We start from the raw sequence: 27,407 nt of genomic DNA, 5'->3' as shown, positions 1-27,407 counted from the left end.
CCTGGCCTGTGTAATTTCTTTTTAAAAAAATTTTATTTTAAATCTTTGTGGGTACATAGTAGGTATTATATATATTGTGTAATTCTTGACTGGTTTATTTATGATTAAGAATTGGGAACTAAAGGCCTGGCGCAGCTGCTCACACCTGTAATCCCAGCACTTTGGGAGGCCGAGGCGGGCAGATCACGAGGTCAGGAGATTAAGACCATCCTGGCTAACACAGTTAAACCCCGTCTCTACTAAAAATACAAAAAAAAAAAAAAAAATTAGCCGGACGTGGTGGCAAGTGCCTGTAGTCCCAGCTGTCAGGAAGCTGGTGTGAACCCAGGAGGGGGAGCTTGCAGTGAGCGGAGATTGCGCCACCACACTCCAACCTGCGTGATAGAGCGAGACTCTATCTCAAAAAAACCCCCCAAAAAACAACAACAAAAACAAAAAACCAAACAATTGGGAACTAAAAAGCAAATTGGAAGAGTGGGAGTGGGGTTTCTAACTTGAAGCTTGCGGATGATCTTCTGGCCAATTGATGGGGAACCCCATAGGTTAATATTTTTAGGACTTTCCTTTTTTGCTGATGAGTCTTGCTGAGAAGGAAAGCCTCCAGAGAAGAGTTTGCTGCCTGGAAAATATAAGTCTGGATGCCAGCTCTCTGGGAATCAAATAGGAGAGGGGACATTTCTTTTTTTTTTTTGAGGCGGAGTTTTGCTCTTGTTACCCAGGCTGGAGTGCAATGGTGTGATGTCGGCCCTCTGCAACCTCCACCTCCTGGGTTCAAGCAATGGAGAGGGGCTATTTCTTGGTATTGAAACATTCCCCAGTGCTTGGTGAACCCAAGTCTTGGATCTTATGTTCTATCTTGTCAAAGAAAAAAATTTTTAGAAACTGTGCTAGAAGGCCGGGCGCGGTGGCTCAAGCCTGTAATCCCAGCACTTTGGGAGGCCGAGACGGGCGGATCACGAGGTCAGGAGATCGAGACCATCCTTGGCTAACATGGTGAAACCCCGTCTCTACTAAAAACTACAAAAAACTAGCCGGGCGAGGTGGCGGGCGCCTGTAGTCCCAGCTACTCTGGAGGCTGAGGCAGGAGAATGGCATAAACTTGGGAGGCGGAGCTTGCAGTGAGCTGAGATCCGGCCACTGCACTCCAGCCCGGGCGACAGAGTAAGACTCCGTCTCAAAAAAAAAAATGGGGAAAGGCCTGTCACCGTCAGCTTGATGGGAGGGAAGAGATCTCTCAAACTCTTTTTTTAGCACCTGCCCATTCTGTTCCAGGGACACCTGGTGCTGCAGATTTCTGAGCCTACAGTGTAAATCAGAATGTTTCTTGGCTTTTTTTCCCACCGTTTTAGACTCTGGCTATCTCAGGTTGGCAGTTAGTTAACCATTCATCCTTCTGTTCTTTACTGATAAAATCATACTGCTTTTGTTTCTTGTTCTTCCTTTCCTTGTGATAGTACTGTTTAGGGGAGTTTTGGAAGGGAACGAAGTCAGTTGTACATGATCAATGGCCATCTTTTTTTTTTTTTTTTTGAGACAGGGTCTCTCACTGTCACCCAGACTGGAGTGCAGTGGCCCGTCTCACTGCAACCTCCATCTCCCAGACTCAAACAATCTGCCTGTCTCAGTTTCCCTAGTAGCTGGGACCACAACCATATGTCACTATACCTGGCTAATTTTTGTATTTTCTGTAGAGACAAGGGTTTGCCGTGTTGCCCATGCTGGTCTTGAACTCCTGGACTCAAGCAATCCACCCGCCTAGACCTCCCAAATTGCTGGGATTACGGGGCATTATACTGCACCTGGCCCAGTTTACTGTCTTAATCTCTGCTGGGCTACTGATTTCTAGACAGAGTTGGTTTTTTTTTTTTTTTTAATTTTTAGAGATGGGTGTAACTCTGTCACCCAGACTTTAGTGCTGTGGGGTGGTCATAGCTCACTGCAGCCCTGAACTCCTGGGCTCAAGTGATTCTCCTGCCTCAGTCTCCCAAGTAGCTGGGGACTACAAGCGTGTACCACCTTGCCTAGCTAATTATTTTATTGTATTTATTTTTAATTTTTGAGACAGGGTCTTGCTCTGTTGCCCAGGCTAGAGTGCAGTGGTGTGATCATGGCTCACTGCAACTTTGATCTCCTGGGCTCAAGTCATCCTTCCATCTCAGCCTCCCAAGTAGCAGGGACTACAGGCATATGCCACCATGTTGGGCTAATTTTTAAATTTTTGTAGAGAGGGGTTTCTCTACATTGCCCAGGCTGGTCTTGAACTCCTGGGCTCAAGCTATCCTCCCATCTCATTCAGCCTCCCAAAGTGCTGAGATTATAGGCATGAGCCACTGTACCTGGCCTTTATTTTTTTGTAGAGATGAGTTCTCAGTTTGTTGCCCAAGTTGGTCTTGAGCTCCTAGCCTCAAGTGATGCTCCTGCCTTGGTCTCCCAAAGTGTTAGGATTATAGGTGTGAGGCACCAGGCCCAATTTAGATAGTAATTTTGTACCTGGTTCCTGCAGTAATTCTCTTGCTATCTGTGGTGGTAGTTCAGTTGACTCTTCTTTTTCTGATCTCTTACTTTTGTGAATACCTTCAGAATCATGGTACACCTTTATATCTGATTTTAATTAGGAGTGCTTATATATTCAACTGTGAAGTGTCTCTGAAAGTAGACTACAAGAAGAGAACTAAATGGCTCAAATAGTTCAAAGTACATGTATTCGTTTCTTTGTTTTATGTTAACCCTTATCTTTACACCTAAATATCCTGTTAAATTTACGTTGTTACCCATTCTCTAGAGATAGTTTACATTTAAGGATTTTGCTAGTGTTGTAATTTTGTGTGTGAATAAGATACCACAAGAAGACTAGTTAAATGTTTAAAATTAGACAGTTGCTGAAATCCCAGGATGTAGCGATGTAACATAGTATTTGCCTAAATACCTTTTTATTGGAAAGGATTTTTTGTTTGTTTTTGAGGCAGAGTCTCATTCTGTTACCCAGGTTGGAGTGTAGTGGCATGATCTCAACTCACTGCAACTTCTACCTCCCGGGTTCAAGCGATTCTCTTGCCTCAGTCTTCTGAGTGGCTGGGACTCCAGGCACATGCCACCACACCTGGCTAATTTTTTTTTTTTCTTCTGAAATGGAGTTTCGCCCCTGTTGTCCAGGCTGGAGTTTAATGGCATGATCTCAGGTCACCGCAGCCTCTGCCTCCTGGGTTCAAGTGATTCTCCTGCCTCAGCCTCCTGAGTAGCTGGGATTACGGGCATGCATCAGCATGCCCGGCTAATTTTGTATTTTTAGTAGAGGTGGGATTTCTCCATGTTGGTCAGGCTGGTCTCAAACTCCTGACCTCAGGTGATCCACCTGCTTCGGCCTCCCAAAGTGTTGGGATTACAGACATAAGCCCCCGGGCCCGGTCATAATTTGATATTTTTTGCACTCTCTGATATGGACCAGGCCATATGCTGGAGATTTGCATGTCAACTCACCTCATTAAAAAGCTTAAAGCTATATGTTATCCCCATTCACAGTTTAGAAAACTAAAACTCAGTGAGGTGACATAATTTGCCTGCTGCCACATAGCTAATTGGCTAAACAGCATCTTTTTCTGTTTTTACACAATATTGTAGAAATATTTAAAATTTTCTTATGGTCTTGTGTTTATAGAATTAAAGTTTTTGACAGTTAAGTTATAAACACAATGGCTTTTAGTAGTGTTTTCTTTGTTGTTGTTTGTTTGTTTGTTTTTTGGTTTCTTTGTTTTTGAGACTGAGTCTCGCTCTGTTTCCCAGGCTGGAGTGTGCAATGGCGCCATCTCCACTTATTGCAAGCTCCACTTCCCGGGTTCACGCCATTCTCCTGCCTCAGCCTCCCGAGTAGCTGGGACTGCAGGCGCCCACCACCATGCCTGGGTAATTTTTTTTTTTGTATTTTTTTTTAGTAGAGATGGGATTTCATCATGTTAGCCAGGATGGTCTCCATTTCCCGACCTCATGATCCACCCACCTTGGTGCCTCCCAAAGTGCTGGGATTATAGGTGTGAGCCACCGCACCCGGCCTTTAGTAGTGTTTTAACTTATTTATAATGTGGGATTTAAACGTAGGTGAATACTTAATCTTTTTTTTAAAGGTAGATGACTGCAGTAAACTGAGTATAAAGAGTACTCTGTGTATTATTTTCTGTGAGAAAAGTAAAATAGAACCTAGCAGCCACAAGAAGATACTGTGGGCTGGGCGCAGTGGCTCATGCCTGTAATCCCAGCACTCTGGGAGGCCCAGGCGGGCGGATCATGAAGTGAGGAGACTGAGACCATCCTGGCTAACATGGTGAAACCTCGAATCTACTAAAAATGCAAAAAATTAGCCAGTCGTGCTGACGGACGCCTGTAGTCCCAGCTACTTGGGAGGCAGAGGCAGGAGAATGGTGTGAACCTGGGAGGCGGAGCTTGCAGTGAGCCTAGATCACGCCACTGCACTCCAGCCTGGGCCACAGAGTGAGACTCCACCTTAAAAAAAAAAAAAAAAGAAGAAGAAGAAGATACTGTGGAGTCAGTTATAACTCTTTTCCAGAAATTATTTTCCCTTTTTTTCATTATTTTAAAAAATTTTTAGTAGAGGTGGAGGCTCACCATGTTGCCCAGGTTGGTCTCAAACTTCTGGGCTCAAGCAGTTCTCCCAGTTGGCCCCCAAAAGTGCTGGGATTAGCAGGCATGAACCAACATTCCTGGCCCCCAATTTTTTTCATTTCTTTTACAAACCTTATTTTAAACTGGGTCCTTAAATTTGTTATTTCTTTATCTTTGAAACAGCCTTATTTAAATGTTAATTTTGTTATTGTAATGAATTGGCTCATCTTAACAAAAGATCAGTAATTTTTAACAATTGTTTTCCACATTCATTGCATATAATATAGTGGCTGAGAAATAGGTTTTAGAGTCAGATTTCTTGGATTTGAATCCTGACTAGCTTTTTTAGCAATGGTGAGTTAGGCAGGTTACTTATCTCCTGGCTTAGTTTCCTAACTGGCAAAATGGGAAGAATAATAGTTCCTTGCTCACTTAATTAAGCGTTATCTGAGTTAATATATATAATAGCATAAGTGTTACCTATTTCATGACTGTATGGATTATAGATTAAATTGGGAATTTTTTTTTTTTTTTTTTTTTTGAGATGGAGTCTTGCTCTGTTGCCCAAGCTAGAGTGCAGTGGCACAATCTTGGCTCACTGTAACCTCCTCTGCTTCCTGGGTTCAAGCAGTTCTCTTGCCTCAGACTCCTGAGTAGCTGGGATTGCAAGCACCTGCCACCATGACTAATTTTTGCATTTTTAGTAGAGATGGGGTTTCACCATGTTGGCCAGGCTGTTCTCAAACAGCTGAACTCAAGTGATCCACCCACCTCAGCCTCCCAAAGTACTGGGATTACAGGTGTGAGCCACCATGCCCAGCTGGGAAATTTTTAGAATAAAAATGTTACCATATTTTTACTGGGCACAGTGGCTTACGCCTTGTATCTCAGCACTTTGGGAGGCCAAAGTGGGCAGATCATGAGGTCAAGAGATCAAGACCATCCTGGCCAACATGGTGAAACCCTGTATCTACTAAAAATACAAAAATTAGCTGGGCGTGGTGGCACACGCCTGTAGTCCCAGCTATTTGGGAGGCTGAGGCAGGGGTTGCAGTGAGCTGAGGTCGCACCACTGCACTCCAACCTGGTGACAGAGCGAGACTCCATCTCAAAAAAAAAAAAAAGCATATTTCAATATGAGATGTTTAAAATAAAATGGAGTGATGACTGCCTTATGAAGTGTGTTTTCTTAATCATTCAACACCTGTAAAATTCCCACCCCATTTCACTCTCAAGTTTCTACTCAGAAAATTGGGGCCAGAGGCCAGGCGTACTAGCTCACACCTATAATCCCAGCACTTTGAGAGGCTGAGGCAGGTGGATCATCTGAACTCAGAAGTTTGAGACCAGCCTGGGCAACATGGTGAAACCCTGTCTCTAGCAAAAATACAAAAAATTAGCGAGGCATGCTACTCAGGAAGCTAAGGCGGGGAGATCACTTGAGCCTGAGAAGTGGGGGTTGCAGTGAACTGAAATGGTGCCACTGCACCTGGGTGACAGAGTGAGACCCTGTCTCACAAAACAAAAAGAAAAAAAAGACTGAGGCCAGGCCTGTTGTGGTGGCTCATTCCTGTAATCCCAGCACTTTGAAAGGCTTAGGCGGGAGAATCACTTGAGCTCGGGGGTTTGAGACCAGCCTGGGTAACATAGTGAGACCTCACACCAAAAGAAAAAAAGATTGAAAATTGAGGCCAGCATGTATAATCCCATGTATTGTTTCTGCATACTTACATGCATTCCAGTTATACTTACTTTTGCCTTTTTTCAGTTGAGATAGAGGTGATTCTTATACATGATCAATTTCATTACCAGCTGTGCACATGTCCTCATCCTCTCACCTTCTTAAGAGCCACCCGTGTTTCATCAGTTTTTCACTTCCAGATTTTTCAGCTACTGTCTCTGCTAGATTCTTTCCTTCATCACAGCTTAGTGCATAGTAAGTATACAAATGTTGAGTATTAACAAGTTAAGAATTTGGGGCTAGGCCAAGTACCGTGGCTCATGCCTGTAATCCCAGCACTTTGGGGAGCCAAAGCAGGAGGATTGCTTGAGGCCAGGAGTTTGAGATGAGCCCAGGCAATGTAGTGAGACCTCCTCTCTCCAAGAGATTTATGGAGCATTAGCTGGGCTGTGATGGCAAGAGCCTGTAGTCCTACCTACTTGGGAGGCTAAGGTGGGAGGATTGCTTGAACCCAGGCGTTTAAGGCTACAGTGAGCCAGGATCACGCAACTGCACTCCAGCCTGGACAACAGAGTGAGACCCTCTCTCAAAAGAAAAAGAATTTGGGGCCTAGCATTAGAGCCCTGAGTTTAAGTCCCAGTGTTATCTGGAACAATTTAGTTAGCTTCCCTAGGCCTCAATTTCTTGAACTCTAAGAGTAAATTATACCTACTATCATGGAGTTTTGATAATTTGACTTTCTGTAAAAAGTCCATTGCGTAATATCTGGCATAAATGGACTTAATGCTTTCTGTACAAGGACAAAAAAGATGCATAAAGATAATCACATAATTATTTTGGAAGAAGAGATTTTGGAAAGAAAACAATGGCAGGAGACAGTTGGGAAATAGGGCCATATCATAAACGCTGTAGTAGATAAAAGCATATGGAATGTAAGTGATTATATTAGGACCTTAAGTTATTGGTATTTAATTTTTTTGTTACTATTTTCTAATTCAAAGGAAACAGGCATTTTTTCACTATAAAGAGTGACTAATGTGAGTACTATAAATTGATTAGAATTTTTTAAAGGACTACCGAAATTATATAATTAATTTCCATCAAACTCTGAAGTGAACATTAGTTAACAGTAGAGGAAAACCAGAGTGGATATCAGGTATCACAAAAAATAATTTGAAAAATTTACTTGTGCTATTTTATTGTAGTGAAATGCAAAAATCATAACATACTAGAACTTTTTCTTTTCTGTCTCTTTACAGGTTCATTGGAATGGATAAATGTTCAGTGGGAGGATTAGAATTGACTGAACAGACTCCTGCTTTATTAGGGAATATGGCCATGGCAACTAGTCTCAGGGACATAGGGGATTCATTTGGTCATCCAGCTTGTCCTTTAGTCAGTAGATCTAGGAACTCACCAGTGGAAGATGATGATGATGTTGTATTTATTGAATCTATACAACCTCCTTCAATTTCTGCTCCAGCAATAGCTGATCAAAGAAACTTCATACTTGTGTCATCAAAAAATGAAAAGCCACAAGGAAATTATTCTGTAATTCCTCCTCCTTCAAGAGATTTGGCGTCTCAGAAAGGAAATATAAGTGAGACAATTGTTATTGATGATGAAGAGGACATAGAAACAAATGGAGGAGCGGAGAAAAATTCTTCCTATTTTATTGAATGGGGACTTCCTGGAACTAAAAACAAAACCAAAGATTTGGATTTCTCCACTTCCAGTCTTTCAAGAAGTAAGGTAAATGCAGGAATGGGTAATAGTGGTATCACTACAGAATTGACTCTGAAATACGTTATTACTAATGTTACAACCTTAGAAACAGGTATAAGCTCTGTGAATGCTGGGCAAGATATGAACATAATGATTACATATAAAACATCACTATAGAATACCAACTTGGGAGATGTCGCTAAAGGACTTCAGTCAAGTAATTTTGGTGTTAATATACAAACGTACACCCCATCTTTAACTCCACAGACCAAGACTGGAGTAAGACCTTTTAACCCTGGTAGAATGAATGTGGCAGGAGACTTATTTCAGAATGGAGAATTTGCAACTCATCATAGTCCTGGTAAGCAGTAAGTGATATTATTTCTACCTCAAGTAAATAAACCTTTGGCTGTTCTTTTTAGTGCTCATATCTATTTTATTCACATTCTCTGACTTTGTTTTTTGTTTGTTTGTTTTCGGAGACCAAGTTTCGCTCTTGTCACCCAGGCTGGCTGGAGTACAATGGCGAGATCTCAGGTCACTGCAACCTCCGCCTCCCAGGTGCAAGTGAATTTTTTTTTTTTCCTGCCTGAGGCTCCTGAGTAGCTGGGATTAAAGGCGCCTGCCACCACACTCGGCTAGTTTTTGTGTTTTTAGTAGAGACAGGGTTTCACCATGTTGGCCAAGCTGGTCTTGAACTCCTAACCTCAAGTGATCCACCTGCCTTGGCCTCCCAAAGTGCTGGAATTACAGGCATGAGCCACCGCTCCCAGCCTTTGACTTTCATATTAAGATAGAATATTTTACTTAATAAAACTGTATGGTTTACTTGGTCTCTGAAATTTTGAAATTTTAATCTATGTTATCCAGTATGATTTACATCTGAAGTATTTCAATTGAAATACTTTACCTTCTTTAGCCTTCTTTCTTTGTATAAAAATCAAAGGATAAAGATACAGTGAAATGAAAGAACAAAGTAATACATAATGATTGGATTTTATTTTATTTGTAATTATTTATAATTTCAATTTTTGCTTAAGCTTTTATTTTTAGGCTGTTTTTATCCCTGATTTTAGTTTGTATTTATTTGTTTATTTATTTGAGACAGAGTTTCGCTCTTTTTGCCCAGGCTGGAGTACAGTAGCGCCATCTTGGCTCACTGCAGCCTCTGCCTGCTCGGTTGAACTGATTCTCCTGCCTCAACCTCCCAAGTAGCTGGGATTACAGGCGCGCCTGTCTCCACGCCTGGCTAATTTTGTCTTTTTAGTAGAGACAGGATTTCTCCATGTTGGCCAAGCTGGTCTCAAAATCCTAACCTCGGGTGATCTGCCCACCTTAGCCTCCCCAAGTGCTAGGATTACAGGTGTGAGCCACTGCACCTGGCGTGATTTTAGTTTTTAGGTGGGCGCTTTATTATTTGCTTAATTCTGAAAGTTGGAAAACTTTCTTGCCTTTAAATCAGGGAACTGTATTTTTAGAACTTACATGGATAGTCCTATTCTGATATAATTAAAATATAGCAAGTTTTTAAAAAATAGCAATGCCTTTTTGTTGCTTTTATATGACTCGTGAGGGGTTTGGAGGAGAGTTGGTATTGATTTTTTGACCATTTTGGTGTTTATAGCCTGTTGAATTTTAGGAAAGGACTGAAAAGTAACGAGAACCTGAGAATCTAATGTATCGTGTTGTTACTTTCATGGAAAATAGTGCTTTTTCCCTTTTTTTTTTTTTTTGAGACAGAGTCTCTCTGTCACCCAGGCTGGAATGCAGTGGCATAATCTCGGCTCACTGCAACCTCCGCCTCCTGGGTTCAAGTGATCCTTAGGCCTCAGCCTTCCGAGTAGCTGGGATTGCAGGCATGTGCCATCATGCCCAGCTAATTTTTTGTTTTTTTAGTAGAGATGGGGTTTCACTATGTTGGCCAGGCTGGTCTCAAATTCCTGACCTCAAGTGATTCACCTGCCTCAGCCTCCCAAAGTGCTGGGATTACAGGCGTGAGCCACCCGGCCAACTTTTTTCCTTATTTTTAAAATAATCTTATCTTCTGGTTATGAAATACTATGTGATTATTATAGAATATTTAGAAAAAAATCATAGAAATCAGAAAATATGTCTCCTTACCCCAGTAACTAGAAATAATGTGACCATTGTGAAGATTTTGGTTTGCTTTCAATCTTTAGTTTTTAAAAATATAATTTAGAGCATTTTTTATATTGTTTTGTATCCTGCTGATTTACTTAATCTAAATGCTAATACTTTATGTCATGATAAAAATATAGGCTGGGTGCAGTGGCACACCGCTGTAATGTCATCGCTTTTTGAGGCCAAGGAAGAAGGATTACTTGAGGCCAGGAGTTTGAACCCAGCCTCAGTAACGTAGCGAAGACCTCATCTCTATAAAAAGTAAAAAAAAATTAGCCAGGCACCATGATGTGCACCTGTAAACTCAGCGCTTAAGGAGGCTGAGATGGGTCACTTGAGACCTGGAGTTTGGGGTCACATTGCGCTTTGATCCTACTGCTGTGCTCCAGCCTAGGCAACAGAGTGGGACTCTGTCTCTAAAAATATGTATATGTAAGTTTTAGTAACTACAAAATATTTGTTGAAGTACTCATTCCGCTACGTATTTTTTTCATCATTTACATGCTTTTTCTTTGTTTTGAAGCTATAATAAATATGTATATTTACATTTTTAATTTTTTCCATAGGGTACTTATTCTCAATTTTTTTGGTCTCAGATTTACTCTTAAAATGAAGACCCCAAAGGTTTCTCTTATTTCTATTGTTAGATATATTAAAAAGTAAAGCTTTAGCCAGGTATAGTAGCATGCACCTGTAGTCCCAGCTATTCAAGAGGCTAAGGTGGGGCTGGGCATGGTGGCTCACAACTGTAATCCCAGCACTTTGGGAGGCCAAGGCAGGCAGATCACTTGAAGTCAGGAGTTTGAAACCAGCCTGGCCAACATGGTGAAACCCCATCTCTACTAAAAAAATACAAAAGTGGCCAGGCGTGGTGGCATGTGCCTGTAGTCCCAGCTACTCAGGAGGCTGAGGCAGGAAAACCACTTGAACCTGGGAGGCAGAGGTTGCAGTAAGCCCAGATCGCTGCACTGTACTCCAGCCTGGGCAACGAAGTGAGATTTGTCTCAAAAAAAAAAAAAAAAAAAGGCAAGGTAGGAGGGTCACCTGAGTCCAGGAGTTTGAGTCCAGTCTGGGCAACATAACAAGACCTAATGTCTTTAAAAAATAATAATGGATGGACGTAGTAGCTCACATCTGTAATTGTAGCACTTCCGTAAGCTGAGGCAGGAGGATCACTTGAGCCCAGGAGTTTTGAGCTATGATCACAACACTGCTCTCCAACCTGGGTAACAGAGTGAGACCCAGTCTCAAAAAATAATAATTACCCTGGGTGTGGTGGCTCTCACCTGTAATCCCAGCACTTTCAGAGGCCAAGGCGGTCTGATCACCTGAGGTCAGGAATTCAAGACCAGCCTGGCCAACATGGTGAAACCCTGTCTCTTCCAAAAATACAAAAAAAAAAAATTAGCTGGGCATGATGGCATGCTCTTACAGTCACAGTTACTTGGGAGGCTGAGACATGAGAATTGCTTGATCCCAGGATGCTGAGGTTGCAGTGAGCTGAGATCATGCCACTGCACTTCAGCCTGGGCAACAGAAATTTTTTTGTCTCAAAAAATAAGATAAAATCTTAAGAAAAATTAAAGCTATTCATTTCATAATAATTACCTATTATATAACATAAATAAGATTTATAATGACAAATAACTATTTTCAAAGAAATTTAGTGGAAAGTAACATTGTCTTACATTTTTGCAAATCACTTTAAAATCTGGCTTAATAGAAGACAGGTATATCTAGCTTCTCGCATGTATTTCTGTATTGAGTCTGTTGTAGTATTTTGTTTTGCTTGAAGTATAAGAAGAAAATCTGGCCTCACATAGATAGGTGGTTGGAGAAGGGAGGAGTATTTTCAACGTCTTTTTAGATGTGGATAGTTTTCTTTTGATGCAGCACCAAAACCTGACAATTAGTAGTTTTCGAAGTTGTTAGAATGTGGGATTTGCAACCATATAATTCAGTTTTCATCACGAGGCACAGTGGCTCATGCCTGTAATCCCAGCACTTTTCAAGGCCAAAGCAGGAGGATCACTTGAGGCTGGGAGTTCGAGACCAGCCTGGCCAACATGACAAAACTCTCTCTCTACTAAAAATGCCTAACATTAGCTGGGCGTGGTTGTGCCTGCCTATAGTCCTAGCTACTGGGAGGCTGAGGCACAAGAATCACTTGAACCTGGGAGGCAGAGGTTGCAGTGAGTTGAGATCACGCCCTTGCACTCCAGCCTGGGCAACAGAGTGAGACTATCTCAAAAAATTTTTTCATAGTGTCAGGATCCCACTCTGTTTCCTGGACTAGAGTGCAGTGGCATGATCATAGCTCACTGCAGCCTCAAACTTCTGGGCTCAAGTTATCCTCCCATATCAGCCTCCTGAGTAGCTGAGACTACAAGCGCATGCTGTAACACCCTGCTATTTTTTTTTTCTTTGGTAGAGACAGGGGACTATATTTGGTACAGACTGGTCTATTAGTTTAAAATCTATTGATTTTGAATGGATTTTTAACCTTTGTATTACTTAATAACATTGTGCATTGGTTATTTGGAAAATACTGGTTCACTCAGATCCTCCTAAATGTTGACACTTTAGGAAGCTGTCAAGTTAATGGTAGTGGATACAAGTTTTCAAAAATTCACCTTTTTTTTTTTTGGTGGTGACAGCCCTCAGGAGGTCCTACGAACATGTGCCCGAAGTTTTCAGAAATTCTGATTTTTCACTTGAAAGGTCGGATTTTCTCATCAGCAACAAATACTCTGTTTTCTTGAAGTGATAGACTCTTTTGATTGATTTTTGAGAAAATGTCTCCAGTAGTCATAGTTTGTCAGTTTTTCAAGTAAAAATGGTATTCCATGAAAAATGGCTAGTTCAACTTATAGTCTAGCAACTGTGCAAGCACTTTTCTGCTTTTTAATAAGATAACCTTTGTACTTTGGTACGAAACAAATGCTTTATGCATACTACCCAGTTTGTTATACAGAAAATTAAGATGTCAAAGGCTAACATTTAGTGAAATTATTAATAACTTTTACTGTTTCACCAAAGACATCTGTAGTAAAGATGATTTTTGTCCCTGGTTCCTGTAAGAGAGACTCTAAATCCTTAAAATTTCCAAGTATCTTTGCTATACTCATAAGCTCCTTGGATCATACCTGAATTTACGCTAAGAGATGAGATGACTCACAGTGGGGTCTGGACACCAGAAAGATGAACGATAGGATTGACATTTAGGTCTTTGAGCCAGCCCAAAGTCTGGGAGGGGAGGGGATCTGGAGCTGAATTCAGTCATGTGGCCAATGAGTCATGCCTACATAATGAAACCCAAATAAAACTACTGTAGACTTTGAAGTTCAGTGCAGCCTTTTGGTTGATGAACACATCGGTGTGCCAGGTGGGTGATGCTACTGCTTCCACTGAAAACTGGCCCAGAGATTCTGCATTTGGGGCCCTCCCAGACCTTGCCTTATGAGCCTCTTCATTTGGCTGTTTCTGATTTGTATCCTTTGTTTAAAAAAAACCACAAACAACTGTAAACGTGAGTATAGAGCTTTTCCTGAGTTCTGTGAGTCTTTCTAACAAATAATCCAACCTTGGGAACCCCTCCCAGATTTGTGGCCAGTTGCTTAGAAGTGCAGCTGGTATCTGAAGTGAGGGCAGTCTATTTGAGAACTAGGCCTTTAAACCTGTGAGGTCTGATGCTGACTTTGAGTACATTAGCATCAGAATTGTTTTCCATATATACCAGTTGGTGTTAAGATAACATTCATAAGTGAAGGTGACACTTTATTTTTCACAAATGCATACTAGTGAAAACTACTAGTACGGTTTAGTTCCATTGCCAGAGGTTTTGCATTTCTATCATCAATGCAAATGCCACGTAGTACAAAAAGCAATAAATCTTGGTATTACTATGGAAATAGTTTGACTTCACACATTACCTTTTGTTTCTTTTTCTAATACAATGCTGAATACAAGTAGACTATAAAACCTTGTTTTGTTCTTGACCTCAGGGAAGCATTGGACATATCATCATTAGATCATATTAAATATAATTATCTGTTAATGCTTATATGTCATTTAGTAGTTAGTTATTTGGGGTAGTTTCTACTGTTTGCAATTACAAACTGTTTCTCATAAACATCTCTAAGTTTGGCACTCTTATTTTCTTGAAAAGTTTTTAGAAGTAGGTTTGCATTCAAGATGTCAACATATTTTTAAAGCATCCGATGGTTAATACAAAATTCCCCTTACCACCAAATTGTGTTACTTTTCCTGCAGCATTAGAGTTTCAGCTGGGTGCGATGGATGGCTCACGCCTATAATCCCAGCACTTTGGGAGGCTGAAGCGGGTGGATCACTTGAGGTTAGGAGTTCGAGACCAGCCTGGCCAACATGATGAAACCCTGTCTCTACTAAAAATACAAAAAATTAGCTGGGCCTGGTGACAGCCACCTGTAATCCCAGCTGCTCGGGAGGCTGAAGCAGGAGAGTCACTTGAACCCCGGAGGCAGAGATTGTAGTGAGCCGATATTGCACCACTGCACCCCAGCCTGAGCAACAAGAGGGAAACTCCATCTCAAGAAAAAAAGGGTTATTTTTCTATATTGTAAACAGTCCTTAACAGTAGGTGTTATTATTTAAAGCTTGCTAAACTGAAAGGTAGTATCATAATTTGCATATCGTTGACCATTGACAAATATATTTGAAATTTTTAATGAATTTTCTCAAATTCACGTCTGTCATCCATTTATTACTATGTACATGTCTTATTAATAGTTAAACCTGAGACAACATAGAACACTTGCAATCTCTAGGTTGTGTTAAAAGCAATGAAGGTGTCAAAGACTTTGAAATAATGTCCATTGAAAATCATCCTTTTGAGTCTATTTTTACTTATTTATTTTTTGAAACAAGGTCTGGCTGTTTCGCTCAGGCTGGAATGCAGTGGCACAATCTCGGCTCACTGCGTCCTCCACCTCCCAGGCTCAAGCCATCCACCTACCTCAGCGTCCCAAGTAGCTAGGATTACAGATATGCATACCACCATGCCTAGCTAATTTTTTTTTTTTTTTTTTTTGAGACGGAGTCTTACTCTGTTGCCAAGGCTGGAGTGCAGTGGCGCAATCTGGGCTCATTGCAAGCTCTGTCTCCTGGGTTCACACCATTCTCCTGCCTCAATCTCCTGAGTAGCTGGGACTACAGTTGCCCGCCACCATGCCTGGCTAATTTTTTAAATATTTTTTTTAGCAGAGATGGGGTTTCACCATGTTAGCCAGGACAGTCTTGATCCCCTGACCTTGTGATCTGCCTGCCTCAGCCTCCCAAAATGCTGAGATTACAGGCATGAGCCACCATGCCTGGCCCTTTTTTTTTTTTTGAGACAGAGTCTTACTCTGTCACCCAGGGCGGAGTGCAGTTAGTTCACTGCAACCTCCGCCTCCATGGTTCAAGCCATTGTCCCGCCTCAGCCTCCCTAGTAGCTGGGATTACAGGCGTGTGCCACTGTGCCCAGCTAATTTTTGTACTTTTTGTCGAGGTAGGGTTTCTCCATGTTGCCCGGGCTGGTCTCGAACTTGTGACCTCAAGCTATCCTCCTGCTTTGGCCTTCCAAGTGCTGGGATTATAGGCATGAGCCACCACACCATGCCTTTTTATTTCTTTCACTCTTTGTTTTAAAATAATTTCTTACATTTTAGGTATTTATTGCTTGTTTTAGATGTCATTCATGTTTATATAAGTATGAATTCCATCTTATATAAATAAAAGCTCTTTCATGGAGTTTAAAACTAGAAGCCTTGCTATATATTTCTTTTATGTTTTAGTCTTCAAGACCATTTTTCACATTCTGTAGTAAATTAACATTGTGTATTTGGGTTAATAAATGTTTTTCAGTATAGAATCATAATATAGACTGATATTTCACTATACAAAAACATTCCGGTGCGGTGGCTCACACCCATAATCCTAGCACTTTGGGAGGCTGAGGTGGGTAGATCACTTGAGGCCAGGGTTGGAGACTAGCTTGGCCAACATGGCAACACCCCATCTCTACAAAAAATACAAAAATTAGCCAGGCGTGGTGGCGAGCCCCTGTAATCCCAGCTACTCAGGAGGCTGAGGCAGGAGAATCGCTTGAACCCAGCAGGCGGAGGTTGCAGTGAGCCAATATAGTGCCACTGCACTCCAGCCTGGGCAATAGAGCAAGACTGTCTCAAAAAATAAATAAATAAAATCTGTAGTTAGCTACTATACTGTCATTTCACTCAAATTGTAGGCATAATTGAGAATTACCAACGTTGTTTGAAAGAGTTTTTGATTACTCTTGGATTTATTTTTATTCTTGTCATCCCTTTATCTCATTAATTTAAAACTATATTATTTGATTTTTTTTGGTCCAGGGGTGGAGACAGGGTCTCCGTATGTTGCTCAGGCTGGCCTTGAATTTCTGGGCTCAATCAATCCTTCCACTTCAGTCACCTAAGTAGCTGGGATTACAGGCCCACAACACTGCCTGGCCATTTCAGCTATTTTCTCTTCACCTGATAAATTTGTGATTTAAAAATTTTAACAGGCTGGACGTGGTGTCTCTCACTCCTGTAATCTTAGCACTTTGGAAGGCCAAGGCGGGCGGATTGCCTGAGCTCCGGAGTTTGAGACCAGCCTGGGCAACACGGTGAAACCCTGTCTCTACTAAAATACAAAAAAGTAGCTGAAAGCTGGGCCCCGGTGACTCATGCCTGTGATCCCAGTACCCTGGGAGGCCGAGGTGGGTGGATCACTTGAGGTCAAGAGTTCAAACCAGCCTGGCCAACGTGGTGAAACCTCGTCCCTAAAAATACAAAAATTAGCTGGGCATGGTGGCATACGCCTGTAATCTCAGCTGTTTAGGATGCAGAGGTAGGAGAATCGCTTGAATCCAGGAGATGGAGGCTGCAGTGAGCTGAGATCACACTCCAGCCTGAGTTAACAGAGTGAGACTCTGTCTCAAAAAAAAAAAAAAAAACTTCAATAGAAAGACTATTATTCTGTTTAATAGAAGTATGGATGAATTTACATTCCTGAGTTCTCTGAAGGTCTGTTTTGGGGAACAAAAATTATAGAACTATGTCCTTTAGATAATAAGATTTAATCTACAGTTCTGGAGAGAATGTTAGAAAAACTTTCAGGTTAAAGGCGATGCTGAAAAACAGGTGAATGTTGAAAGCTTTTTTTTTTTTTTTCGAGACAGAGTATCGTTCTGCCATCCAGACTGGAGTGCAGCAGCACAGTCTCGCCTCACTGCAACCTCTGCCTCCCGGGTTCAAGTGATTCTCCTGCCTCAGCCTCCCAAGTAGTTGGGACAACAGGCGCGTGCCACCATGCCAGGCTAATTTTTTGTATTTTTAGTAGAGATGGGGTTTCACCATGTTGGTCAGTCTGGTTTGAACTCTTGACCTCAAATGATCCACTGACCTCGGCCTCCCAAAGTGCTGGGATTACAGGCGGAAGCTGGCAGCACCAAAAAAACCAAAACAACTGGCCCTTCATAAAGTACACGTAGAACTGCATTCCGTTTTATGAAAATAGATTCGGCCGGGCGCGGTGGCTCACGCCTGTGATCCCAGCACTTTGGGAGGCCAAGGCGGGCGGATCACGAGGTCAGGAGATCGAGACCATCCTGGCTAACACGGTGAAACCCCGTCTCTACTAAAAATACAAAAATTAACCGGGAAGTGGTGGCAGCGCCTGTAGTCCCAGCTACTCAGGAGGCTGAGGCAGGAGAATGGCGTGAACCCTGGAGGCAGAGCTTGCAGTGAGCTGAGATTGTGCCACTGTACTCCAGCCTGGGGGACAGAGTGAGACTCCGTCTCAAAAAAGAAAAAAAAAAAAAGAAAATAGGATTAAATTTGTTAGAAAGGACCATTTAATTCTTTAACTTTTAGGGTATACTATGTTTCAGTGAAAGTTCTTCAGTTCTCACATACTGTTGAATTTGCTCTTACATCTGTCATATTTTTGTTGCATTATAAACATTTCTGACCATGATACTGATCTAGGGAGTTGCACTTCTGATACCTAGCTAAGTCCTATCCCTCTTGCTGAGAATAATTAGGGGAAAAATGACAAAATGTGTAAAGTATCTGTTTAAAAACATCAAGAGCTACAAATATCAAGTGGAAAAATTAGGGTTCCAAGATCTGAGAGAAGAACTGGGGCTGTTTTTCCCTATTGAATATGCATTCAATTCCAGAAAAGGCTGCAGAGAAGCTAAATGGAGTTTTCAGTAGACACTGAGGACTCACTAAGAGGAGCACTGATAAAAACCCCCTTCCAACCTATGGATTGAAATACTAACATCATCCAGAGCCTCACAGATTGTTATAATTTTACATATAAAAATAGGCCAGGCGCAGTGACTCAGGCCTATAATCCCAGCACTTTGGGAGGCTGAGGTGGGCGGATCATGAGGTCAGGAGTTCAAGACCAGCCTGACCAATGTGGTGAAACCCCCATCTCTACTAAAAATACAAAAATTAGCCAGGCGTGGTGGTGTGTGCCTGTAATCCCAGCTCCTTGGGAGGCTGAGGCAAGGAGAATCGCTTGAACCTGGGAGGCAGAGGTCGCAGTGAGCTGAGATCGTGCCACTGCACTCCAGCCCAGGTGACAGTGCAAGACTCTGTCTCAAAAAAAAAAAAAAAAAAAAAAGTAAAAAGTGGCCAGGTGGGCCAGGCACGGTGGTTCACGCCTGTAATCCCAGCACTTTGGAAGGCCAAGGCGGGTGGATCACGAGGTCACGAGATTGAGACCATTCTGGCTAATAGGGTGAAACCTTGTCTCTACCTAAAATACGAAAAATTAGCTGGGCATGGTGGCGGACGCCTGTAGTCCCAGCTACTCAGGAGGCTGAGGCAGGAGAATGGCATGAACCTGGGAGGCGGAGCTTGCAGTGAGCCCAGATTGCGCCACTGCACTCCAGCCTGGGCAACAGAGCGAGACTCTGTCTCAAAAAATAAAAATAAAAAATGTGGCCAGGTGTGGTGGCTCACGCCTATAATTTTAGCACTTTGGGAGAGCGAGGCAGGAAGGTCGCTTTAGTGCTGGAGTTCAAGATCAGCCTGGGCAACAGAGTGAGACCTTGTCTCTACAAAAGATAAAAAAATTAGCCAGGTGTGATGGCATGTGCCTTTTGTCCCAGCTACTCAAGAAGCTGAGATGGGAGGATCGCTTGAGCCCAGGAGTTCAAGGCTGCGGTAAGCTGTGATCATGCCACTGCACTTCAGACTGGGCAACAGAGTGAGAAGCTGGGACTACAAGTGAGCACCACCACACCCAGCTAATTTTGTTTATTTTTTATGGAGATGGGGTTTTGGCTTGTTACCTCGGCTGGTTTCAAACTCCCGGGCTTCCAGTGTCCCGAAGTGCTGGAATTACAGGCATGAGCCATTGCACCCTGCCTAGGCTGAGTCTTAAACTTCTGGCCTCAAGTGATCCTCCCACCTTATCCTCCCAAAGTGCTGGGATTATAGGCATTAGCTGCCTCACCTGTCGAAAAGCTGTTTTTGAAGAGAGATTACAAAATAATTTTTTATTATAGGGCCTTGTTTCTCAAAGCTTCACCATTATCTGAGAGTTGGTTAGAAATGCAGAGTATCAGATCTCTTCTCAGACCTTCTAATTTAGAATCTCCATTTAAACAAGATTCCCAAGTGATTTAATATGGACAATAAAGTTTGAGAAGCACCTCACCTATAAGTAATACTGCACCATTTTGAAGCTAGCAGTAATTTATGATACTGCAGCTGCTATGTAAGGCTAGGAAAGCTGAGTCTTTCCTGAGTAATCCACAACCTGGATTAATGCCTGATAAGTAATGTTTTAGAAGACTGGGAAATAATAACAGATTTATATTAAACTATTATGTCTAAAGTATTTTGAAAGTAAATGTACTAATGTCTACAATTTACTTGAAATACATAGAAAGAGATGGATTGATTGTTTAGTGGTATGAGTAGACAGAAAGATGTGATTAGGCTGGAAGTGGTGGCTCATGCCAGCACTTGGGGAGGCTGAGGCAGGTGGATGACTTGGGGCCAGGAGTCCGTGACCAGCCTGGCCAACATTAGAGAGGGAAACACCCTCTCTACTAAAAATAGAAAGAAAAAAAAATTTAGCTGGGCATGGTGGTGTGCACCTGTAATGCCAGCTACTTGGGAGGCTGAGGCAGGAGAATCACTTGATCCTGGGGGACAGAGTTGCAGTGAGCCGAGATTGTGCCATTGCCCTCCAGTCTGGGAGAAAGAACGAGATTTTGTCTCAAAAAAAAAAAAAAAAAAAGTGGCTAATATTTTTTGAGTGTGCCTGTGTGCCAGGCATTACTTTATCTCGTGTGTTCTTCATAGCACGCTGATGAGTTAGGTGTCCTCAGTTAGTACATTTGTATAATCTATTACGCTCAGTAGATACTTGAACCTGGAGTCTGACTTAAGAGCAGCTACCACATTACACAATTCCAGACGCCAACATTTACTTTATTATTATTGTTGGCACGGTGGAGTATCATTCACTTGAGATACAAAGTGGATAGTTCCCCTGGGATTGTACATCAAGCGTGTCTGGCCTTAACCACATGTTTATACGCCTGCCTCATCTGTCTCTTAAACTCTTAAATGAAAATGTAAGTTATTTTTCTGATGTGCATTTTGATTTGTTCCATGATTTTTTTCTTGTTTCATTTTTAAGATTCTTGGATCTCCCAGTCAGCTTCATTTCCCCGTAATCAGAAACAGCCAGGGGTGGATTCTTTATCACCAGTGGCCTTACTTCGTAAGCAGAATTTCCAGCCTACAGCCCAACAGCAACTTACTAAACCAGCTAAAATCACTTGTGCAAATTGCAAAAAACCTTTACAGAAGGGACAGACAGCTTATCAACGAAAAGGATCAGCTCACCTCTTTTGCTGTACCACCTGCCTTTCTTCTTTTTCTCATAAACGTACTCAAAACACACGAAGTGTAATATGTAAAAAGTAAGCAGTACCTTTCCACATTCCTTCCTGTAGTTGAATACTAATGGTATAAATAAGTAATATCATTGCAGAGCTGGATAGATTGATGGGTAGAATTGTTGCAGGAGGGTCTTCAAGTTTATTGAGCTTGAGCTCCTAGAATATATCCAAGCCGTGGACTAGTATGTGCTGTATTTATTCTTGGCAGAAAAATGGAACATAGGTATGAAAATTAATTGCCCTCCTCCCTGCTACTACATTTGCCTCCCCTGCTTCCCCATCTTACACCTTAGTTCTATGAATTTATTACCAGCATCTTTGTTTGTTGGTTTGTTTTTGAGATGAAGTCTCACTCTGTTGCCCAGGCTGGAGTGCAGTGGCACGATTTCCACTCACTGCAACCTCTACCTCCCAGGTTGAAGCGATTCTCCTGCCTCAGCCTCCCGAGTAGCTGTGATTACAGGTGCCCGCCACCACGCTCAGCTAATTTTTTGTATTTTTAGTAGAGACAGGGTTTCATCATGTTGGCCAGGCTGGTCTTGAACTCCTGACCTCAAGTGATATGCCCACTTTGGTCTCCCAAAGTGCTGGAATTACAGGTGTGAGCTACTGTGCCCAACCTATGACCAGCATTTTTGAATGCATCTAAAAATCTTAAGAACTTGTGGCAAGGTTCTTGTGCTACGAAAGATTTTTATCTCTGACTCTTCTTGTTCTATATCATTTAAGAACTCTTGGCAATAAAGCCAAAAGTGGATTTGCTGCATCCAAAGTTATACTTGATTTCTAGTATTAAATCATAAGAAAATGAAAAATGGCAATTATTAGTAGTATATTTGACTTGTATTAAAATGCAGTGTTCTTAAAGTATGTGTCTATACCTTCTGTTTCAGAGATGCATCTACAAAGAAGGCTGATGTTGTTCTTCCAGTAGAATCAAGCAGATCCTTCCAAGAATTTTGTAGTACATCTTGTTTGTCTCCCTATGAAAACAACCGGAATCTTAAAAAAGGAGTTTTTAATAAGTCAAGATGTACAATTTGTAGTAACTTAGCAGAGGTCTGGATTTTTATACCTAAGTTGTTTAGGCTAACAGTGATAATTTTAACTTTTAAGTACTATTATGTACTTTTTCATCTACATAATGCACATGTTCTGGATGTGTAACGTGAAGCTGAAAGGAAGAATAAGGATATGTTAGAACTATCCTATGGGATATTTTATAAATAAAATTCCATTTGCATAGTATCGAAAGTACACATCTGTTTCTATGGAATTGGTTGTGCTTATAAACAAGGCAATTGTTTTGTGGTGGGTTTTGTTCTTCCTGATGACATTCAATAAAAATGTAGTCTCAGGAGTTGGGGGTCCAGGGCTGGAAAACGACCTTGTGGCCGGACGTGGCGGCTCACGTCTGCAATCCCAGCACTTTGGGAGGCCGAGGCAGGCGGATATCTTGAAGTCAGGAATTTGAGACCAACCTGGCCAACATGGCAAAACCCCATCTCTACTAAAAATACAAAAATTAGCTGGGCGTGGTGGCATAAGCTCCTTGGGAGGCTGAGGCAGGAGAATCGCTTGAACCAGGGAGGCGGAGGCTGCAGTGATTCGAGATTGTGCCACTGTACTCTAGCCTGGGCGGTAGAGCAAGACTCTGTCTCAAAAAAAGAAAGAAAGAAAAACAAAAACAAAAACAACATACCCATCTAACAAACCTGCACATGTATCCCCTGGAACTAAAAGTTAAAATTAGGAAGCAACAGATCCTGGTACAAGAACACATGGAACAAGTCGAGTGAATGTATGCTGTTTGCTTAACATTAAGTGATATTGCAGTCTTCCCATTTCTTAGAAGAGAAGAAACATGCATACAGGCAGTGCTCACTTTATAAAGTATTTGGTAACTACATTTGGTGTTGGTTACCCTGAGTCATGCATCTGAAGGGCACGATTTTATCGCAGTTACCAGAGTGAGAACTACCCTGCTTCTGGTTATATGGTCACCATCCTGAATACAGGTGGTATGGATTCCCTTGGCTCCCTCCACAAATGTTGTAGGGCAGTGAACTTTACTTAAAATACTGTCTAAAAATTGTTGATCCTTGGAGATGATTGACTCACACATATAATCCCAAGTGCTTAGGAGGCTGAGACAGGACGATCACTGGAGTCCAGGAGTTTGAGGTGGAGTGAGCTATGATTGTACCACCGCTTTCCAGCAAGGGTGATAGAGCAAGAGACACTATCAAAAAAAAAAAAAAAAAAAAAAAGATTGTTGACCCATTTCTTTTAAGTGGGTCACGTCAAAATCTAAACCAAAGCCAGGTGTGGTACTGCAAGCCTGTAATGTGAGCTACTCAGGAGGCCTGAGTAGAGGGCTTGCTTGAGCCCAGGAATTCGAGCCCAGGGCAACATAGTAAGAACTTGTCTCAAAACTAGAGTTTATTATCTGTTGTTATTAAATGTCTCTTGGGAAGTTATTATTGATTGTATTGCTTTCCTATTAATCTTTTCCTCTTTTGTAAAATCAAAGTGATCTTACAAATAAAGGAAAAAATAAAATATGTTTTTTAAAAATCTTTTACCAGCAAGGCGTGGTGGCTCATGCCTGTAATCCCAGCATGTTGGGAGGCCGAGGAAGGCAGATCACTTGAGGTTAGGAGTTCGATACCAGCCTGGCCAACATGATGAAACCCCATCTCTACTAAAAATACAAAAATTAGCCGGGCATGGTGGCAGGTGCCTGTAATTCCACCTACTTGAGAGGGAGGCTGAGGCAGGAGAATCGCTTGAATCTGGGAGGCAGAGGTTGTAGTGAGCCGAGATCATGCCATTGCACTCCACCCTGAGTGACAGAGTGAGACTCCATCTCAGAAGAAAAAAAAAAAATCTTTTCCCTGGGTATAACTTCCTCTGAGATATGATTAGGGATTCTTTGCTTCTGTTACAGAAACTAGTTATCTCATTGCTTGGTGTGCTAAACTAGTTATCTCATTGCTTGCTATGCTAATCTGGTTCATATATCTTAGTTAATGAATTCTGGTTTTTCTTTTAGATTCGCCATGAAGTCAGCGTAAATAATGTAACACATAAACTCTGCAGTAACCATTGCTTTAATAAGTACAGATTGGCCAATGGTCTAATAATGAACTGCTGTGAACACTGTGGAGAGTACATGCCTAGTAAGAGTACTGGAAACAACATCCTGGTGATTGGAGGTCAGCAGAAGAGATTTTGCTGCCAAAGTTGTATTAACGAATATAAACAGGTAATTCTTTTTAATCAGCTTTAAATGATCAAATATATAGTAGCTTCACCCTTACAGCTTACATGAACCAGATTTAGAATTTCATTTAATTCCATTTCGTCATTGTGTTATTGGTTTGTCTCATCTCAAATATTCAAGTCTGTAGATTGTTGTAAGCTTGTTTTAAAGTTTACCTTGGGCTGGGTGCAGTGCCTCACTCATGTAATCCCATCATTTTGGCAGGCTGAGGCGGGAGGATTGCTTGACCTCAGGAGCTTGAGACCATTCTGGGCAGCACAGTGAGACCTAATCTCTACTAAACATGTTTTAGAATTAGCCAGGCATGACGGCATGTGCCTGTAGTCTCAGCTACTTTGGAAGCTGAGGTGTAAGGATTGCTTGAACCTGGGAGATTGAGGCTACAGTGAACTATGATTGTACCATTGCACTCCAACTGGGCAGCAGAGCGAAAGCCTGTCTAAAAAAAGAAAAAAAAAAAGAAAGAAAAAGAAAATGATCAGGGGCAGTGGCTCACACTTGTAATCCCAGCACTTTGGCCAAGGCAGGCAGATCACTTGGGGCCAGGATTTCAAAACCAGCCTGGGCAACATGACAAAACTCCCTCTCTTCTAAAAATACAAAAATTAGCCAGGCAAGATGGTGTGTGCCTGTAATCCCAGCTACTTGGGAAGCTGAGGCGTAGGAATCACTTGAACCTGGTAGGCAGAGGTTGCAGAGCCGAGATCATGCCACTGCATTCCAGCCTGGGTGACAGAGCAAGACTCTGTCTCAAAAAAGAAAAAGAAAAAGTTTACTCCTGGATGAAGTTAAAAGACTAATTTTTCGGCCGGGCGCGGTGGCTCATGCCTGTAATCCCAGCACTTTGGGAGGCTGAGGCAGATGGATCACCTGAGGTCAGGAGTTTGAGACCAGCATGGCCAACATGGCGAAACCCCGTCTACTAAAAATACAAAAATCCACCTGGCATGGTGGCAGGCACCTATAATCCCAGCTACTTGGGAGGCTAAGGCGAGAGAATCGCTTGAACCTGGAAGGTGGTGGTTGCAGTGAGCCGAGATCGCACCACTGCACTCCAGCCTGGGTGACAGAGCGAGACTCCGTCTCAAAAAAAAAAAGACTAATTTTTCTTCTTTACCATTTCGCACTCCCACTAAGCACTTGATAATTCTAGTCGCTCTACATTCTGACCAAAATTTGGAGCCAGGTGAGGTGCTCCACGCCTGTAATCTCAGTACTTTGGGAGGCCCAGGTGGGAGAATGAGCTGAGGCCAGGAGTTCAAGACCAGCCTGGTCAACATAGCCAGACCCTGTCTCTCCAAAAAAAAAAAAATTAAAATGTGGTAGCGTCTGTTTTGTCTATCAGGTCTTCAGCCCATTTTTTACTGAATTGTCTTTTTGTTACTGAGTTGTAGGAGTTGTTTGTATTATTCTGGATACATGTATTTTATAAAATAAATGTATTTGGAAAATTTTTTTTTTCTTCTTTTTTTAAAAAACAGAAAAAATAGCTGGGCGTGGTGGCTCACGCCTGTAATCCCAGCACTTTGGGAGGCCGAGGCGGTTGGATCGCCTGAGGTCAGGAGTTCAGGGGTAGCCTGGCCAACATGGTGAAACCCCATCTACTAGAAATAGAAAAATTAGCCAGGCGTAGTGGTGCAAGCCTTATTTATGTTAAATTATTTTTTTCTTTACATACATTGCAGCTAATATTTAAGAAAGCTTTTGGTTTATAGAAGAACACAATGAACATTAAAAAATAGAAAGGTTCAGGCATGGTGGCTCATGCCTGTAATCCTAGCACTTTGAGAGGCCAGGATGGGAGGATGGCACTAGTCTGGGAGTTGGAGACCAGCATGGGCAACATAGTGAGACCCCATGTCTACAAAACAATTTTTTTAATCAGCCAGATGTGGTGGTCGTACACTCGTAGTTCTAGCTCCTCAGGAGACTGAGGTGATTGAGCTATGATTACACCATTACACTCCACCCTGGACAACAGAATGAGACTATCTCTAACAAAATGAAATTTAAAAAGACTTAATATTGTAAGTTGTGTTATCAAAGACGGTTACATGACAAAAGTAACCTAGTAACCTTCTAATTTGGAAATTAAAACTATATTAAGTCTTAATATTTTCCAAGCCTTTTTTATTTCTTAAATGGATGATTTAGGCTGGGTGTGGTGGCTCACGCCTGTAATCCATGCACATTGGGAGGCCAAGGCAGGCGGATCACTTGAGTTCAGGATTTCAAGACCAGCCTGGCCAATGTAGTGAAACCCCATCTCTACTAAAAAGGCAAAAATTAGCCAGGTGTGGTGTTGTGTGCCTGTAATCCCAAATACTCGGGAGGCTGAGGCAAGAGAATCACTTGAATGCGGAAGGTGGAAGTTGCAGTGGGCCAAGATGATGCCACTGCACTCCAGCCTGGGCAACAGAGCGAGACTCCATCTCAACAACAACAACAAGAAAAGGATGTTTTTCCTGTGTCTGAGTTCTTGCTAAGTTAAAGGTTGTGAGCTCATAAGCTTCAGAGAAATGCAATAATGCTTATCCTCCAAAAAGCACAAGAATTACACATAGATTATAAATTTTTTACTAGTAAGTAGGCACCAAAAGAGGAGGTAAAAATGAAGAAAAGCCGGGCAGGGTGCCTCACGCCTGTAATCCCAGCACTTTAGGAGGCCAAGGGAGGCAGATCACCTGAGGTCAGAAGTTCGAGACCAGCCTGGTCAGCATGGTGAAACCCTGTTTCTACAAAAAATACAAAAGGTTAACCAGGCCATGGTGGTGAACACCTATAATCCCAGCTACTCAGGAGGCTGAGGCAGGAGAATCGCTTGAATCTGGGAGGCAGAGGTTGCAGGAAGGTGGATGTTGTAGTGAGACAAGATCACGCCACTGCACTCCAGCCTGGGTGACAGAGCAAGACTCCGTCTCAAAAAAAAAAAAAAAGAAATATGTATAGTCAAAACTAGGCAACCATATGCCTATATATAT

The 27,407-nt window shown here is 42.0% G+C and overlaps 1 protein-coding gene across 13 annotated transcripts in view; it reads left to right on the top strand.

Annotated features, from left to right (window-relative positions):
- The window catches only part of ZMYM5 (zinc finger MYM-type containing 5), a 38,224-nt gene that overhangs the window by 4,262 nt on the left and 6,555 nt on the right, over positions 1-27,407 (top strand). For 4 of the 13 annotated variants that reach the window (XM_023190621.2, XM_023190618.3, XM_023190620.2 and 1 more), the window contains 5 exons: positions 7,555-8,047; positions 8,288-8,381; positions 20,876-21,161; positions 22,034-22,199; positions 24,196-24,408. In XM_023190621.2, the coding sequence (XP_023046389.1) occupies positions 7,565-8,047; positions 8,288-8,381; positions 20,876-21,161; positions 22,034-22,199; positions 24,196-24,408 (1,242 nt within the window). In that variant the 5' untranslated portion in view covers positions 7,555-7,564. Of the gene's footprint in view, positions 1-3,841; positions 3,901-6,382; positions 6,551-7,554; positions 8,048-8,287; positions 8,382-20,875; positions 21,162-22,033; positions 23,444-24,195; positions 24,409-27,407 lie in introns of those variants that run through there. The other 9 variants (XM_023190622.3, XM_023190624.2, XM_023190625.1 and 6 more) reach the window with 7 other exon arrangements.

This window comes from Piliocolobus tephrosceles, chromosome X (assembly GCF_002776525.5).
Source record: "Piliocolobus tephrosceles isolate RC106 chromosome X, ASM277652v3, whole genome shotgun sequence".
Lineage (NCBI taxonomy): Eukaryota > Metazoa > Chordata > Mammalia > Primates > Cercopithecidae > Piliocolobus > Piliocolobus tephrosceles.
This window is presented reverse-complemented; position numbering and strand designations above follow the sequence as displayed.